Source organism: Alosa alosa, chromosome 24, assembly GCF_017589495.1.
Source record: "Alosa alosa isolate M-15738 ecotype Scorff River chromosome 24, AALO_Geno_1.1, whole genome shotgun sequence".
In the NCBI taxonomy this organism is placed as follows: domain Eukaryota; kingdom Metazoa; phylum Chordata; class Actinopteri; order Clupeiformes; family Clupeidae; genus Alosa; species Alosa alosa.
In genome coordinates, this window is record NC_063212.1 from 17,671,568 (window position 1) to 17,688,641 (window position 17,074).

The 17,074-nt window shown below is 42.4% G+C and overlaps 1 protein-coding gene across 3 annotated transcripts in view; it reads left to right on the top strand.

The window, feature by feature from the left end:
- The window catches only part of LOC125289775 (protein Dok-7-like), a 41,970-nt gene extending 28,886 nt beyond the window's left edge, over positions 1-13,084 (top strand). The window contains exons 8-13 of one of the 3 annotated variants that reach the window (XM_048236764.1): positions 829-877; positions 1,401-2,030; positions 3,597-3,673; positions 4,693-4,765; positions 10,884-11,042; positions 12,287-13,084. In XM_048236764.1, coding sequence (XP_048092721.1) covers positions 829-877; positions 1,401-2,030; positions 3,597-3,673; positions 4,693-4,765; positions 10,884-11,042; positions 12,287-12,426 — 1,128 coding nt within the window. In that variant the 3' untranslated portion in view covers positions 12,427-13,084. Of the gene's footprint in view, positions 1-828; positions 878-1,400; positions 2,031-3,596; positions 3,674-4,027; positions 4,157-4,692; positions 4,766-10,883; positions 11,043-12,286 lie in introns of those variants that run through there. The other 2 variants (XM_048236766.1, XM_048236765.1) reach the window with 2 other exon arrangements.
- Positions 13,085-17,074: the final 3,990 nt, after the last annotated feature.

Consider the following 17,074-nt stretch of genomic DNA (forward strand, 5'->3'; position numbering starts at 1 on the left):
AAAATAAAAAACAAGAACAAGGAACAAGCCTGTTATTTTTATTTTGGAAAAAGGGCCATACATCCTGTGTTATTGTGAAATATGGCTTACCACTTGTTGTGATCTGAACTCATGCCTCGGGTCTTTCACGCAGCAGTTTTTATTGAGCTCTTGGTTGTGTGAAGTGTGAAGTGGTGGATGGGTGAACTTCACAGTCTCTGTTTGAAGTGCCGGGGGTTGCCCTGCCAGGGTCAAATATTGCATCGAATTGGACCAGATCTCTCTCAACTAAAAGCGAAACACAGTTCCCCCTAAAACTACTGAGAGTCAGAAAATCCCTATTTGGCCAAGACTAACATTTTTTAATTGCACTGTATTTAATTCATAAGACATACAATACATCAGTGAATATGTACAGCTCTCTGTGGGGGTATTGTCCTCTGTAGATATAACATCTTTGTGATGTTTGGGCAGAGAAATTACAACAGTTTCCAATCACAATCACAATGGCTGTAAATTTGTAAATTTCAGTAATACTTGCTAAAGAAAAAAAAAGGATCATTGTGTTATTCAGCGCTACGTTTCCTACATAACCAGTCCTGAGTATGATGGAGTTGTGGCTAATCTGGAGCTTTAAACAGGGCTGCGGTTTAAATTTCTCAGGCACTGTGCCAGAATCCAGGTGTGGGCTGGGCTGTTTTAGATTTTGAAAATGGATCATTATATTATACATAGTAGCGCAGAGCCTTTCTGGTAACTTCAGGTGCAGACCTATTCCATGCTTTAAACCCTGATTAGAGTTCATCTCATTTTTCCTGATGCCAGCCAAATTCCTTTGTTTACCCACAGGGGGCTCCACTCCCTCCTCCTGGGGCGCCAGCAGTCCCACTGGTGCCAGGTAAGACGCCAAGGACCTGTCACTCGGAAACTAATCTCAGTGCACCCGCAAATTTACATATTAATGCATACTGTCAGCTTGTGCTTGCCTGAGGATTTATGCAATTCAATTACAGATGTGTCTGTGATCTCCGGTGTTAGTCTTCATCAATTCATCCCCTGCAGTTTTGCACAGTTTCGTCAGCTAATGAACTAACCAAGCACAAGGCAAGATATATGTGTTTGAATGTTTCCCTCATTTGTAGACTGTTCACACATTATTGTAAATGTTCTGTGACTGTCTGCTACAGTATTTTGCAATCCCACGCTTGAGTCATCTTGTAAGAAGTATTATGTAAAACACAAAGCAAAAAAAAAAAACGTCATAATGTTGAAGCGAAGACAACTCACTCAGACAAACTATTCGAGGAATCCGTGGAGGCTCAAACGTAAATGGTCCTTGTGAAGAGAATAGTGATTTTTTTTTTTTTTTTTTTTTTTTTAATCTCTGAAGAGTTTTCACAGAACTTTAGATTTCTACCCAGCAGGTCAGAAAGCCAATGAGCAATCGGTAACTGATGACCATGGGGCCAATCAGAGAACAGCGTTTGAAGCCACATCAGGATGGACCAATCCCGTCCAAGAGAAGCTACCATTGGCAGTACACACAGCAATTAATGGGATTCGACAGAAGCATGGATACCTCAATCATTTATCCGACCTATTGAATCACTATAACATGGGTGGATCATCTTGTGTTAGAACAAGCAGACATAGTGGGTATGAACCAATGGCCTCTGCTCTTGTGTCAATATCCAAGACTTTAAACACCACGTGCACCAGTAGTGGTAAGCGTAAACCATCTCCAAGCTGGAAAGACACTATCATATATGAGAACTGCTTCCAATGTAACAGTGGGGAGAGTGGCTGCATGGTCACCGGTGTTAACAGGAGGGACAGGGGAAGAGGTGGAGACGCCCTTCTGGCTGGGAGGGAGAACTGCAGCGGTGGAAGCGTGTGCCAGAAACCCCCAACACTTGACGAAGAGCACAGGGGCGAGAGAGGCCAAGCTCCTGGGAACCAACCCAAGGAAGTGCCCCCTGATCTGGGCATAACCCCAGTGATGGGTCCCCATTCGGACGAGGTCAGTCATGGCTCGGTGGATGCTGAGGAAGGTAAGGAAGAGACATTCTGGTCCCTCTGTGTGACTTCCTCACTAACACTGCGGTCAAGAGAAGCGACTCCACTGTCCTCTGCTTCCGTCACCCTGTTCAGTCCTGTCGATGTGCTTTCCTTGTCAGCTATCTGGCCTGTGTGTGAAATGCTTCATGTTCTTCATCTTATCTGTCATTTTTCTGACTTGCACCGTTGATAACACTATCTAGTCACTCTAAGTGCCACTGTGTTTTTTTCTTGACTTGTTTCTTCTTGATTTCTTTTATCTCTTATCATCTCTTCTATCCGAGGAGACATTTCTTCTTTCTCCCCTCTAACTTCCTCTCTGTTGGTCTCTCTCTCTCTCTCTCTCTCTCTCTCTTTTTCTCTCTCTCTCATCTATCAGTTACTGTCTATCTGTTACTCTTCTTCTTTCTCTACTTCAAACACACACTCATTTAATATCTTCATCCCTGTGCTTTCTTTCTTCTTTCTCTCTATCTCTCTGTGTCACTCTTTCGGTTTCTCTCTCTCTGTTTATACGTGTCTTCCCACACTCAATCGATCTCAGCTCTCTCTTTCTTTCTCTCTCTCACTCACTCACTCATACACACACAAACACACACACATACAGACTCTCTCTCTCTCTCTCTCACTCACTAACTCATTCTATCTCTCTCTCTCACATACACACACGCACACACAGACACACACATCCGATGAAACAGAATCTTCAGAGAGATTGAGTAATGTCATTCACCCCCTCATCACTCAGTCGGGTCCATGCTAGTCATCTCCTACCACAGGGAGCTATTATGTTGTTTGTGAAGGGCTTCAGGACTGGGAAGCCTGTCCTCAACTGGGACACAAACACTCATAATCGAGATGGGTTTTTGTGGGTAGGCTCAGTGTCCCCTGTGCAAATCCGCCACTCGGAAAGGCTCCTTCCCCTTGTCCTGATGCAATAAAATGCCCTCCTTTATGAGCGCCACTTACCCTCCCCGCCAAAGAGACGAGTGACAGCGTTTCCCACACAACATCAGATTTCACTCAGTTTTTCCCGTTATCAGGAGCCTAGTGATAAATCACAGTCCACTTTCACTGCACTCTGCAGGGAAAACCTCGCGAACCTTCATCCACCCGCAGCGGAGAGAGAAGAGGGCTACAGGTGGCCATGGAAGTTGTGGATATAGAAGTAACCATCAAACCACCAGATGAGACCTTGTGGCCCTCGGTGAATTTAGAGAAAAAAACTCTATAAAACCTTAAAAAAAACCTCCACTCCACCATTTTCTAATATATACACAGAAGGTAATTTTAAATGTTGACTGTATAGGAAGTCATGTTATATTTATAGCACCCACACACACACACACACACACACACACACAAACATCTCCTCTTCCCCTTTTCATTATCTTTTCTTTTCTTTTCTTCCTCTATTCCATCTTTTTCTTTCCGACTTCCAACTTCTTCATCTCCTCCAGTGTATTGGTTTCCTTTGTGTTTCTCACGCCTTTGTTTCCTCCTCTTCCTCCTTCTCTTCTTCTTCTTCTTCTTCCCCTCCTCTTCTCGTCTACCTGCAGATAAAAAGAAGCAGAGGTGCAAAGCTGACCCATCGTACGAGATCATGGAGCCCAGAACAACAGAGAGGAGTTCAGAGGTAGGAACCCTTTAATCTGGCCCCGCGTTGCAGTGGGGAACGCGTGAAAACACGGGTTTGCACTCTGTGCCAGATTGATCAAACAGCTAACTGATCCTATGCAAGGCTTTGGGCTTTCAGCTCTGTGAAAAGCCTCTCTGGTGGAAATACTTTGTGGTGTCTTCTCACAGCGCTTTATGTAAGATGGTTTAGGGGTGTGACAGAGGAGAAGAAAAGAGGGAGTAAGAGAGAGAAAGAGAGAGAGAGAAACATAATTAAGTCTTCCCAGTCCAACTTAAAAGCTGCTGTCTGCACAAGATGTAAGGTCTGGGTTTTGTGTAATCTTTTTTTTTTTCGTCAACATTTTTTCATCAGATTCCATACACTAAATAACCATGGATCATGCTCAAACAGAAACGTGTAAAGAATCCAGCAGCACTTGGTGATTAAGAAGCGGTCAGAATGTAAAAAAAAGCTAATGTTTTGGCACATTAGCTTTCGCCAGGATGGCGTTAGTGCTGTGTCTCTCTTCATCTCCCTCATCATTCTCCTCATCACTCGCTTTTCCACACGTCTCGGTCAGTTTGGACATGCTGCCTAAGTGTAAACGGAGATGTAAACAGAGACGTGGGAAGTTCCTAACGGACACATCATCCCTTCCAACCTCAACAAGGGTGGACGCTTGTGGCCATGAATTTAAGATTAGTGGTGCTTTTTTTAAACTTGTGGGCTTCAAAACAGATTTGTGTGTGTGTTATGGGGGTGGCTCTAATACATTTAGATTCCAGCTGTGTTTGGAACTGATAGCTAGCTCATATGATTCAAACTCATCTGATAAGGGGTCATTTTAAGGTCAAGGTTATAGTATTTGACAATCAAGAAGTAGCACAATGAACATTTTTGTAGAGCACTACAGTTTGATACATTTTCATTACAACTTATCTGCATTGATTTTGAAAGTTTTTATCCGAAACGCTCGGAACAGATTGAAACGGTCTTATAATAGACCTTCTTCATTATTGCTTTTTTTTAATTTTCAGGTTGAAGAGAAGAGCAAGTATGAGCTCATGGGCAGTTACGGTCAGCAGAGGCTTCCTCACATGGACATAGAAGGTGAGCATCTACCGCTGCTTGTTTACACGGACATGTTCCCGCTGCAGTGGAAAAGTAGCTGGAATGGAAAAAAGAATGCAAGAACAAATCAAAGCCACTTGGTTGCCGTGGTAGTTATTGTTGTTGTTTTTGAGTTGCTGTTGCTTGGAGAGACGTTGTTTTGTCTGGGTGAGAGAAGGTAGAGTAAACATAAGACACACCGGGGTACCTTTCATCAAAGTGGCTCACTGCCTCCCTTCAGCTCGCTCTGAAGATGTGCGATGAGGCGGCTTACGCCACACACTCACTGGCTCGCCAGCTCCTTCTCTCTTTCTCTCTTTTTTTGTCTGTTTTTTAGGACTTGATTCTCTTTATCTCTATCTCTATATCTCTCTTTCTCATTGTTTGTGTTTGTTTGTGTTTGTCCATTTCCTGCTTTATTTCCTCTCTGACCTTGATCATAATAATAAATATACTCTTTTGATCCCGTGAGGGAAATTTGGTCTCTGCATTTATCCCAATCCGTGAATTAGTGAAACACACTCAGCACACAGTGAACACACAGTGAGGTGAAGCACACACTAATCCCGGCACAGTGAGCTGCCTGCAACAACAGCGGCGCTCGGGGAGCAGTGAGGGGTTAGGTGCCTTGCTCAAGGGCACTTCAGCCGCGGCCCACTGGTCGGGGTTCGAACCGGCAACCCTCCGGTTACAAGTCCGAAGCGCTAACCAGTAGGCCACGGCTGCCCCAACTCAACCTCTGATTCTTTTTTTTGGAGGGGGGGGGTGGGGTGGCAAATGAGGCTTCTCTTATGCGTATTCTGCCTCCCACTCTCTCTCCCTCTCAATTCATCCCTCTCTTTCTTTGTCTGTTCCTCTCCCCTTTCACTCTTAACTCTCTTCATCCTTTGCTTCTCTGTGGAATAATAGCATTTGATATCTCTCTTATCTTATATTTATATCTTCTCATCCTTTTTCTCTCTCTGCCTCTCCCCCTTTCTCTTTGCCAATCCCTCTCTCTCTCCCTCTCTCTATCTCTCTCTCTTTCTCTGATTTTTGTCTTTGTGTGTGAGATGCATGAGTTAGCATGAGAGTGCATGAGTTAACATGAGAGTGCATGTGTGTTTGTCAGTGTGTATATATGTGTGAATGTGTGTGAATGTACGTGTGTGTGTGTGTGTGTGTGTGTGTGTGTGTGTGTGTGTGTGTGTGCCTGTGTGTGTGTGTGTGTGTGTGTGTGTGTGTGTGTGTGTGCCTGTGTGTGCATGTCACTGTTCTCTGCCCTTGTTTGTGCAGCAGCAGACAGTGGACAGATGCGGTGGGCAGGGGAAGGTGAGGCCAGGGTGACCCCTCTCTGCAGGGAGCCACAGGGACTCTAGAATAAACAAGACTCAGATAGCCGCAACTGTGGGCTGTGTCAGCGGTCATCTCCTAGACACCTCTCTCCCCTCACCGATTACTATCATCCTACATATTGTCTGTACATTTTACCTATATTTTTACATTCACATGACACTAAATATGCATGCAAACCGCACAGTGCATATCTAGAAACACACACAGTGCACACACACACACACACACACAAAGATATATTGATATATTTACCTTCAAGTTAACAAGTGTATTGTTACTTAGCCTTCATTCCAAATGTAGACTTTGGTGTGTGTCAATATCTTTGCATTTCAAATACAGTATAAGGTGTCTTGACCTCATTCACCTTGAAAGGTTTCAGCTTTCAGTCATAAACAGCATAACCTTCAATTGAGGTTACACTGATGTATGTTTCAACTGCAACCTTAGCTATAGTATAATACATTTTTAAAAATGTTTTGGTATTTCTTCCTTGCCTTTCAAATACAATTTTGACCTGTCTTTAAGGTAGACATTCCTTTGTGGTGTTCTTCTGTGTCTGCTTTACATGAGTGAAGAGCAACGTGGCTGTGTTCATCTGCCTATTATTGTGTTTTTGAGTGTGTGTGCTGTGAGTGTGTGTGCTGTGCTTGTGTATGAGTGTTTGTGCCTTTCTGTGATGATGTGGGCATATCAGTACTTTCATTGTAGCTGTGAGATACTGTAACATGACAGTGTGTGTGTGTGTCCAGTTTTAGTGGTGCGCCTCAATATGTCTGTGTTGATGTGTGTTTTTATGTCTGAAGCCCCTGACCGATAAAATCTGGACAGAGACTTTGCACCTTGTATCTATATATCTATTATATAATTCACTCAAGGGTGTGGAAGAGGGTCTAAATTAGCTACACGCCAACACAGGGCATGAGCTTGTGTGTGTGTGTGTGTGTGTGTATGTATATTTATACGTATATATATATATATATATACAGTATATATATATATATACGAATATATATATATATATATATATATATATATATATATATATATATATATATATAGAGAGAGAGAGAGAGAGAGAGAGAGAGTGGGGGTCTGGTGTTGTATAAGTTGACACACTGTCGGCAGTATGATCTGAGTTGAGAGGACACTTATCACTTTTTCAAAGGGAGCATTCTTGTCGCCCACACAACCCCACCCCACCCCACCCCACCTCCTTTGCCCGCGTCATCTCTCCGTACCCACACACCTGACCGTGTCGCTGGTGACGGCTGTCACCCCTCGACACCGTTCCCGTCACTCACTGAGCCAAGCGGAGCGCTCAGTACCCACCAACTCCACACCCAGCAAGGACGGCCTCAGGCTCATCTGCTTCGCTCCCCCCTTCTCCTCCTCCTCCTCCTCCTGCTCCTCCTCCATCTTCTCTGCATATGGATACGGTTTTGCCTCCAACCGCAGACTAGCTCCAAGTCTGATGTAGTCCTTTAGAGGAAATGCAAAGGGATCCAACTGCCCTTCTCTCTCTCTCTCTCTCTCTCTCTCTCTCTCTACTCTCTCTCTCTCTCTCAATTCAATTCAATATCAATTTCAATGAACTTTATTGGCATTACTGTAAGTGTTACAATGTTGCCAAAGCAGTAGTTACATCAAAAGAATTAGCAATTAATAGTAATAATAACTAGAAAAGCATTTCCTGAAGGAAATACAGTGCATGAAAATGCAAAAAATATGATGTCAAATATCATACAGAGTAAAAACAAACTATATTGGTTGCTATGTAGATGAGGTTTAATATAGTTGGAATGACTGAACAGTTAAATAGGTGGATAGTTTATATAGGTAAATGATTTACTTGGTAGATAAGGTTTAATATAGTTGGAATGATTGAACGGTTAAATAAGTGGATAGTTTAAATGGTTAAATTATTTAGGTAGATAACTGACACTTGGAATGGCTCTAATGTTTGCTAGCAGTTATGCTAACTATGTTAACAAAGATAATAATGTTAACCAAGTTACTATGCTAACTAGCATGCTAACAATGTTAAAATGCTAAGTATGTTAACCATGTTACTTAGCTAATTATTTTTAGCAGTTATGCTAACTATGCTAACTAACATGCTAACTATGCTAACCATGTTACTTAGCTGACTTAGCTAATCATTTTAAGCAGTTTTGCTAAAATGCTAACTAACATGTTAGCATGCTAACTATGCTAACCATGTTACTTAGCTAACTTAGCTAATCATTTTTAGCAGTTTTGCTAAAAATGCTAACTAGCATGCTAACATGCTAGCATGCTAACTATGTTAACCATGTTACTTAGCTAACTTAGCTAACTAGCTACAGTGGGTAGGAGTCATAGTTGATGACAAGTAACAGTTACAATGGCTGAACAGTTAAAAAGTTCAGTAGTTTAAAGGGTTAAATTGTTTAACAGTGAAATATTGTAGTGAGGACTTTTATTTTGAAACAGTTTTTGGCAGAGGAAGCAGTTGAACAGGATGTGTAGTCTTAATAGGGCCAGTTTGTATGCTTAAAGCTTGAGACTGGCAGTTGATCCAGGTGGCCCGAACACCTGCCATAGGATTCTAATTGCTTAACGGGTCATTGTGATGTCATAATCATAATGTTAAGTCAATGGGGAAATTTTGATTAGTTTTAATTAATAGTTTAAAAGTATAAAAGTTACAAAGATGAAAAATACAAAGCCCACATGTCCTAAGTAAGACCTATTTAACATAGTTTGAATGAAGTTTCTACGTTAAACGGTTTAAGCTGCATTAACTGCATTAGAAGAAGAAGAAGAAGAAGAAGAAGAAGAAGAAAAAGCCTTGGAATAACAGTACAGTGCATTTTCATGCACTGTAATAACAATTGACATGGACTATGGAGAATAATAAAAATAATAGAACATTAGAGCACACACACACTCACATATACACATACATCTCTCTCTCTTTCTCTCTCTCTCTCTCTCTCTCATTCACTGTCTAGTGTTTTGTCTTCCTCTCATTGCATTATTCTCAGTCTCTTTAGTTTCGTTCGATTCCTCTCTTGCTCTCGACCACCATGCCTCTCCTCCATCTCACTCTGCTTCCCCTCTTCACTCTCACTTTACCCCCATCTCTCCATCTCCACCTCTTTTGTCTCATACAGTACTCTGTGTCAACACTCTCTCTCTCTCTCTCTCTCTCTCTCTCTCTTTGTCTCCACTTTTTCTTTCTCTCTCACTCTCCACTCGAGATTTTGGCCCATTCTCAGCACCCCTCTCTCTCTCTCTGTTTGCCCACCTCCTCCATTTCCGCACACTGGCTCATCTCTCTCTCTCTCTCTCTCTCTCTCTCTCTCTCTCTCTTCCTGTTTCTCTCTCACTTTCTCCCCATCCTAGCTTATTTGTCTCACTCTCCTTTGCTCTTTCTCTGTCTCTCTCCTCCCTCTCTTGCTCTCACTTTCTCACTCTCTTCCCTTCATTTTGGAGGTGTTGGCCCATTCCCAACACCACTTCTCACCCTCCCTCCCTCCCTCCCTCCCTCTCCTCCCTCTCCTCCCTCTCCTCCTCTCCTCATTTTCCCATCTCTTAATGTCTCCTCAGTAAAGCATTAGCCCTTATTTGGGCTCCCAGCAGCCAAACTGTGTGTGACCAGTTCCAGGGTGTTATGACTAATCAGAAGAGCAGTGTAGCATGCAGAATCAGTGCTCATTATGGCTACACTCAAACGTGCTCATCCAGACTTCACTTCCTGCTAGCTCAGGAAGCTAGTGTTATCCAAGGTGGAGGGAGCCAGGGACACCTGCACACCTTTCGACATGGATTGTTCATTATTATCCCTGACATATAGAAGTTGGATATAGCAATTATCAGAAATATATATCAGAAAAATATCAGAAATGTCAGTAATATCAGTTAAATGTATTCTATTCTATTCTATCTTATATGTAAATTTAGACTAATTAAATGTAAGTACCTGTAAGATTAATAAATTAACTCTAATAACTCTAAAACTCTAAAAAAAAGATGTTTAAATGACTTTGTATTAATTATGCAATGTTATGGGATTTTCATGTCAGCTATACTTTTAATAAGCATTGTTTAAACACTACCATAAGCACAGACTATACATACTCAGCTACATTTACCCCTGTCTGTTGATAAATTGTATGGGGCATGAGACTTACAGGCTTGAGCACAGTTTTGAAAACTGGGCCCATTTAGTCAAAACACTACACACAATTAACACAACCCCACACCGAAGTAGCCTATAACACCTTCAGTCCTATACAGTTATTTTTAAAAAAAAAACCTATTTTGCTGCACATTCATCAGTCATATGATCAGATTCTGTTTGAATCAGTTACACACTACAGTTACACTGTGCTAAATACAACACACATTCGACATTTCTGCTTTTCTAATGAAAAAGTTACATTTCTTTTTTTGCTTCAGAGATAATAGTATATATTGTTAGAGTATTATTAGAGATTTAGTGTACAAGAACAAAAATAGAATTAAGTGCAAGAACATGTTGACCAAATGTTACTGGGAGCTGGATGGTTTGCACAAATTTCACTCGCGGTCCACTGTTCTGTGTATGTTATTTTATCATCATGTATCTCATGATATCGATTATGCAGAATATTGCAGTTTCTGGGTGTACTCCTAAAGGCCTATTTGTTCTTGTGTTGGTAGCTGTAGATACAACGTCTGTATTTAGGTCGGGTATTTCACCAAAAAAAACATCTCCTGCAGCGTTTATCATCCCAGTTATCTCTCCCTGCATCACCAGGGGGAGTGTTCGTGTTCCCAGCAGACATTTCCATGGTGGCCGAGAGACCTCGAGTAGGAGACGGAGTGACCTATGTTAATATTCCTGTGAGCCCAACGTCCAAAAAACAGCTCAATTACATGGAGTTGGAGCTGCAGGAGACCAGTTCCTCAGTCAGAGGTGAGAATTGTTTAATTCTGCCAACAGTTCTTTTATAAATCATAAATGATTGCAAGTTTGCTATAACAGGCTTCAATCGAAATGTATTTGTTTAATGATTGTCTGAATGCTCGTAGCCGATGTGTCAATAAGATCCTTGTTTAAACTTTTTATCATCAATTTATCAATTTTATCAGTATTTACTTTAACCTAATTGTAATGATAAAATAACATTATCTGAAACACAGAGTAGATATTTGGATACTGGTCAATGTGCACTTTTTTTGACAACTACAGAACTTTGAAGGTTGGAAGGTTTTTTCTCTGAAGTTTTTGTACTCACACAAAGCACACATACATTTTTCAGTCCCTTGTTTCTCCTGCAGTAAGCAAAGAAAAAGAAAAAAAGAGAGAACCTTCCACCCTTCGCCTGTATCTGATCCTAGAAGCGTGGGGACATTATCGGTGGCTGTAATTGAGTTTTTGCTCATTAGCGCACCGCAGCCAAATACTCACTGGCTGCCACACCAAGAGGAAGCGTGGCACACGTCGGGCGTGCCGCTATCACGTCTGTCGAGGGCGCGAGTGCGAGATAGCGAGGTGTTAATCACGCCTGAAGACGGAACAAACGAGCGAAAAAAACAAGCCATTAGCAGTGCCACTGTGGCACGCTTCCACACCGGATGCAAGACCGAGGTTAATTCCCTGTGTCTGCCGCGCACGCCTGTGCTTCTTCTCCCTCTTGGGCGAAGTTGGCACGAGCGCTTCGTACGTGCTGTTCTTTTCGCCATGGCCTGAGGCATGCAATTTTCCCACAATGCCATGGTAAGGACGCCTTTCTAATCGGGGGGTCAAGTTTAGCCATTGCCGTCATTGTCACGTCGCAATCGCCCATTTAGGCATCTCAAGTGCAACACCAATGAATTGCAAATGATCTTTCTTCTCCTCTAACGGGATATGAGAGGAGTTGTTTGTCTTTATCATTCTTTGTGATGGTAATTAGGAATAAGATCATAGAGGCTAGTGTATGTGCCTTTGCAAGAATTATTGGTGTTTGTCTTTCATCATTGATTTTTTAATTACAGAACAAAGCATCAGACGCCTTTGTGTTTCATTGTGTTATGTTTATTTTGCACAGATTATTTGTCATCGCTTGACCCTCTTCAATGCCAGTGTTCCTCCCCATTCTTTGTTTCTATGTAGAGTGGGATAACGGAGTGTGTTGTTTGCTGTCTGTTGTTTTGTGTGTTTGGTCACATCACCAGGGAGAAGCTCCACAAAGTACGCCCAGATCGACATCACAGCCACGGAGACGGCGCACAAGGTGGGCACCCAGCATGCACTGGGCCGGGAGGAGGGACTGCTGAAGCTGGAGCAGAAGCGGAGAGGCGGGCTGCCACAATGAGGAAGATGAGGAGAGGTTGACCTTTGACCCCTGGCATCGTTGACATGACGACAGGCTGGCAAGTGGACTGCAGATGTGGACACCGCTATATTTGGATGCCGTGAGCGCAGAACTTAGAAGAGCTGACCTGTTTGAAGAGATTCAGGTTTGTGAGGGGTATGGTCGACATTATAACGCTGATAGACTTGGGACAATGACAATGAAGACAGAGGAAGATGAATGCCTCAAGGCTACTTTTGTCCACTTTAGTGGAATCTGTTTCTAAACTGGGTGGACTGTGGACAATGAGGACTAAACATATGTACAAAGTCAGCCATCCATAGACGCCTGCCCCCTTGGGTGTTCTTAGGTTTTTCTCCTTCAAATGTCCCCAGCACTTAACAACACCCCACCTATTTCACGTCCAAACTAGAGAATATATTTAGACCGCCCAGGATGTGTGTGTCTTTAAGGAAAATAAATAGCTGGCAAATTAATTTAATCTGTCGCCACTTTGCGCACCCAACCAAAACAAAACCAAGGCACAGACACACACACACACACACACACACACACACACATACACACACACACACACAACCACCAATCAGTGGTGTCTAAAGGGAGAGTGACAGCTTGTTTGTTGTCATTATGTTAGCAGCTAGACAAGGCTGGGGCATCGGGGGCAGAGAGGGCATGGGGGGCAGGGAGGAGTGGAATGGAGTGGAATGGGGTGGGGGGGTATGGTGTCGTCTGCCGTGGGTGTGAATATGGCCAACTGCCTGCTGAGTCATGTGGGCCTGGATGCCCTGCAGCAGTAACTCCTCAGTAACTCGCCGCTGAGAGCCTTAATCGAATGCTGTACGCTTGTGATTTCATTTTGGGGCAGGAAAAAAAATGGCGTGTTCAATTATACGGGGCATCACCTCCGATAAACTTTCCCTGTGTGTGTGTGTGTGTGTGTGTGTGTGTGTGTGTGGTGGTGGTGAGGTAATTATCTGTCCCTCCAGCCTGTCTCACACCATTTAATGTTCTTTTTCTGTTTTTTAATGATGGTTCTGTAGACAATTTATTGTGCTTTGAAACATTGGCAAATTAAGGCATAGACACAGTAGTTAGTTATCCCTTTTTAAGAGGCACATTTTTGTTATGCCACAGAATGACATATTTTGACCAGGGCCCGAACTATCTTTTTGTCTTTAAGGGGGTCTCTCTATCTCATGAAACGTTGGCACATACCGCACATAGCATAAAGGCGATACAATTAAATAGCCTAGGGGCGAGTGGCACTTTTGTGCAGTATGCGCACGGTAGGCCCTAGGCTATAACTTGACACACGCACACAACAGACAGAGATTTTTCATAGAAATTGATTCCTTTTAATTAATTTCAACATATTATTGATTGCAATAGTCCATTTTCATTTCAATTTCACAATATTCTCAGATAGGCTATCCTCAGTGTCAAACACAATAATACATGTAGTCTTTAACTTATAGCCTACACAGGGAAAATGCACTAACTGGCAGAAATGAATTGAAGCCAAACTATGTTCTAGTATTATAGGCTAATGTACACATTACTGTACACACCTGCATGGGTGTTCAGTCGTCTCGTGTGTTGAACCGTGGAAATAAATAGAGAACAATTTTGGAATTTGCACTGAGATGTTGTGGGGTAGCCATAGAATATTCCACCATCAGAGATTGCCAACAGGTGTTTCAAAATATCTGTGAACTTTCCGGAGCTCTGAACAGCAGATAACTTTCCGGAGCTCTGAACAGCAGAGGATACAGATAAATTCACACAATCATTGAAGTAGGCTGTATGGGCCATAATGTATGGCTTTGTCAATAAACATAGAAGAGGCGAAGCACAAGTTCAACGGCAAACAGGACTTCTTCAGCACATATCAAACCATGTAGGCTAGCCCAATGAACGCCTATGTAAATAGACAAAACACTCGTAATAGACACATATCAAACCATGTAGGCTAGCCCAATGAACGCCTATGTAAATGGATAAAACACTCGTAATAGACACATATCAAACCATGTAGGCTATAGCCCAATGAACGCCTATGTAAATAGACAAAACACTCGCAACAAAGCAGGGTGACTTCTTCGGACTTCGGTCAAATCGATCCTATGCGGTTTGCTTATATAGTCTAGTTGTGTGGTGAAGTGCAGTCATGCTGCGTTCAAGAGCGTAGGGTAGGTCTACGTTCAGTAGTAGCCTATATTTTAATTTAACGTCTTTAATGGTAAGATATCGCACAGGGATGGATAATGAGTGTTGTTTAGGATTAAATTACAATGCCAGACACCTTCAGATATGAGAGACCCCCTCAGATTTTTGACTTTGTTGTTTTCATGGGAGCTAGTCCTCACTCTAAGGGAGCTCAGCTCCCTCTGGCTCCCACGTAATTCGAGCACTGATTTTGACCCTTGATGACGATGCACTGATGGTATAATGAAAAAAATTAGCTCCCTAACCCTAATGTAGAATATACACAAGAACATATTGATTATTCATCATATTCATTGATCACAATATAATTTACATTACTATACATTTGCCATTTTAAAGTTGAGTCCTGTAGTGAGATTTATTAAAGAAACTGAATGATACAATGCAAAGGTTTGATCTTTGCTGGAAATGGGATCTCTGTGGTACAACAACTGCCAGTGCTGAGAAAACAATCATCAATAATTCAGCTCTAAATGGAAAAAAAGACCCTGAAATCAGTTGACCACATCCAAGACACACACACACTCAACCCCACACACACACACACACACACACACACACACACACACACACACACACACTCAACCACACACACACACACACACACACACACACACACACACACACAGTTGCAGAGGACATGGGGAAAACAATACTCAGTTGTGCTCTAGCATTCAGGTGGGCTTGTGAATTCCAGTATCTAAGTCTGTATTAGATAGATCAGCTCAGATATACGTAATTAAAATCTACATGCTCTGAGCAGACCTAGCTGTTAATATAGGTGATTGTGTTTGCTGTATTTTATGAAGGAACTTCAATGGATGTCAGATAGGCATGTGCTATAATGAGATTGCATAATTTAAAAGCATTGTATTGCATAACCTGGAGATTCCTGTTATTTGTAAATGGATATAAGTGCATTGTATGTAAGTAGGGCCTTATGAAAATGCAATTTCTTGCATTTCTGTAAATACCTATGTTTGTTTGTTGGTTGTTTGTTTTTTAGATGTCTAGACTTGTCTTAACTTCTCAACCGTTTATTTATATTCAGGTATTTGTCAGACAAAAAAAGAAATGTGTATTTTTTTGGAAATATTAATTTTGACTATTTCATTTCTAACAAATAGAAAACCAATAAAACAGTTTATTGTGCTTTTTATTTACCATCAGATTTAATAACTCAACATAAGTATACATGGTTTTTGAATGACTGGATGCCATTGAAATTCTCAAGAACTTTATAAGCTATTTGAATAGTTCTTCATGAAAGCACACACACACGCACGTATTGCACCTGTCTGTCACACTGTGACCATTCTCTGTCCTTGTTTCCACCTGGAGATTAATGACTTCATCTCTGTTCCACATTTGGGCTCACAAGTCTTCTCCGTACTCCCACACCCAGACACAATTCTCTCAATTTCTCTCTCTCTCTCTCTTTCTCAGTCTCTATCGCAATCTGTCTCCCCCTCACACACACACACAGATGCACCAGATGCACGCACACACACATACACATCACATTCAGCATGGGGACAGCTTAAGCCCCCTTACACACAGCATGGGGACAGCTTAAGCCCCCTTACACACACACACACACACACACACACACACACACACACACACACACACACACACACACACACACACACACACACATTGGGAACAGCTTAAGTGCAGTCTTCCTTTCCACTCTAGTTGGCTGATTCCCCGCAATCTAAGCCCCCAGTGCAATATTACCCAGAGGGCATTTCTGCTCGGGCTCATCGGCAGAGGCAGTTGATCCGAGAGGGCTGGGCATTGGAGGAGGGATTGATGGCGATGGATGCCAGCGCTGGGTGACTATATCACCTCATGTTGAGGGGGCAGCCGTGGCCCACTGGTTAGCACTCTGGACTGGTTAGCAGTCCAGCACTCTGGACTGGTTAGCACTCTGGACTTGTAACCGGAGGGTTGCCGGTTCGAGCCCCGACCAGTGAGCTGCGGCTGAAGTGCCCTTGAGCAAGGCACCTAACCCCTCACTGCTCCCCGAGCGCCGCCGTTGAAGCAGGCAGCTCACTGCGCCGGGATTAGTGTGTGCTTCACCTCACTGTGTGTTCACTGTGTGCTGTTTGTGTTTCACTAATTCACCGATGCAGAGACCAAATTTCCCTCACGGGATCAAAAAAGAATATATACTTATACTATATGCTTATATTCTGTTCAACTCAACCTCCATGGCTCATCAGAAAATCAACAAGGTCTCTGACATGTCTTATCCACAAATTTGATCTTGTTATTTTTTTTTAATGATATAATGAAATAATATGATTTGGATTTATATGATGGTGGCCACTTGTTTCTGGATGTTCAACCCTGTGCACTTGGACCTTGATGATTCTCTGTGTAATACGCCATTGATAACCGTCTACTTGTCTTG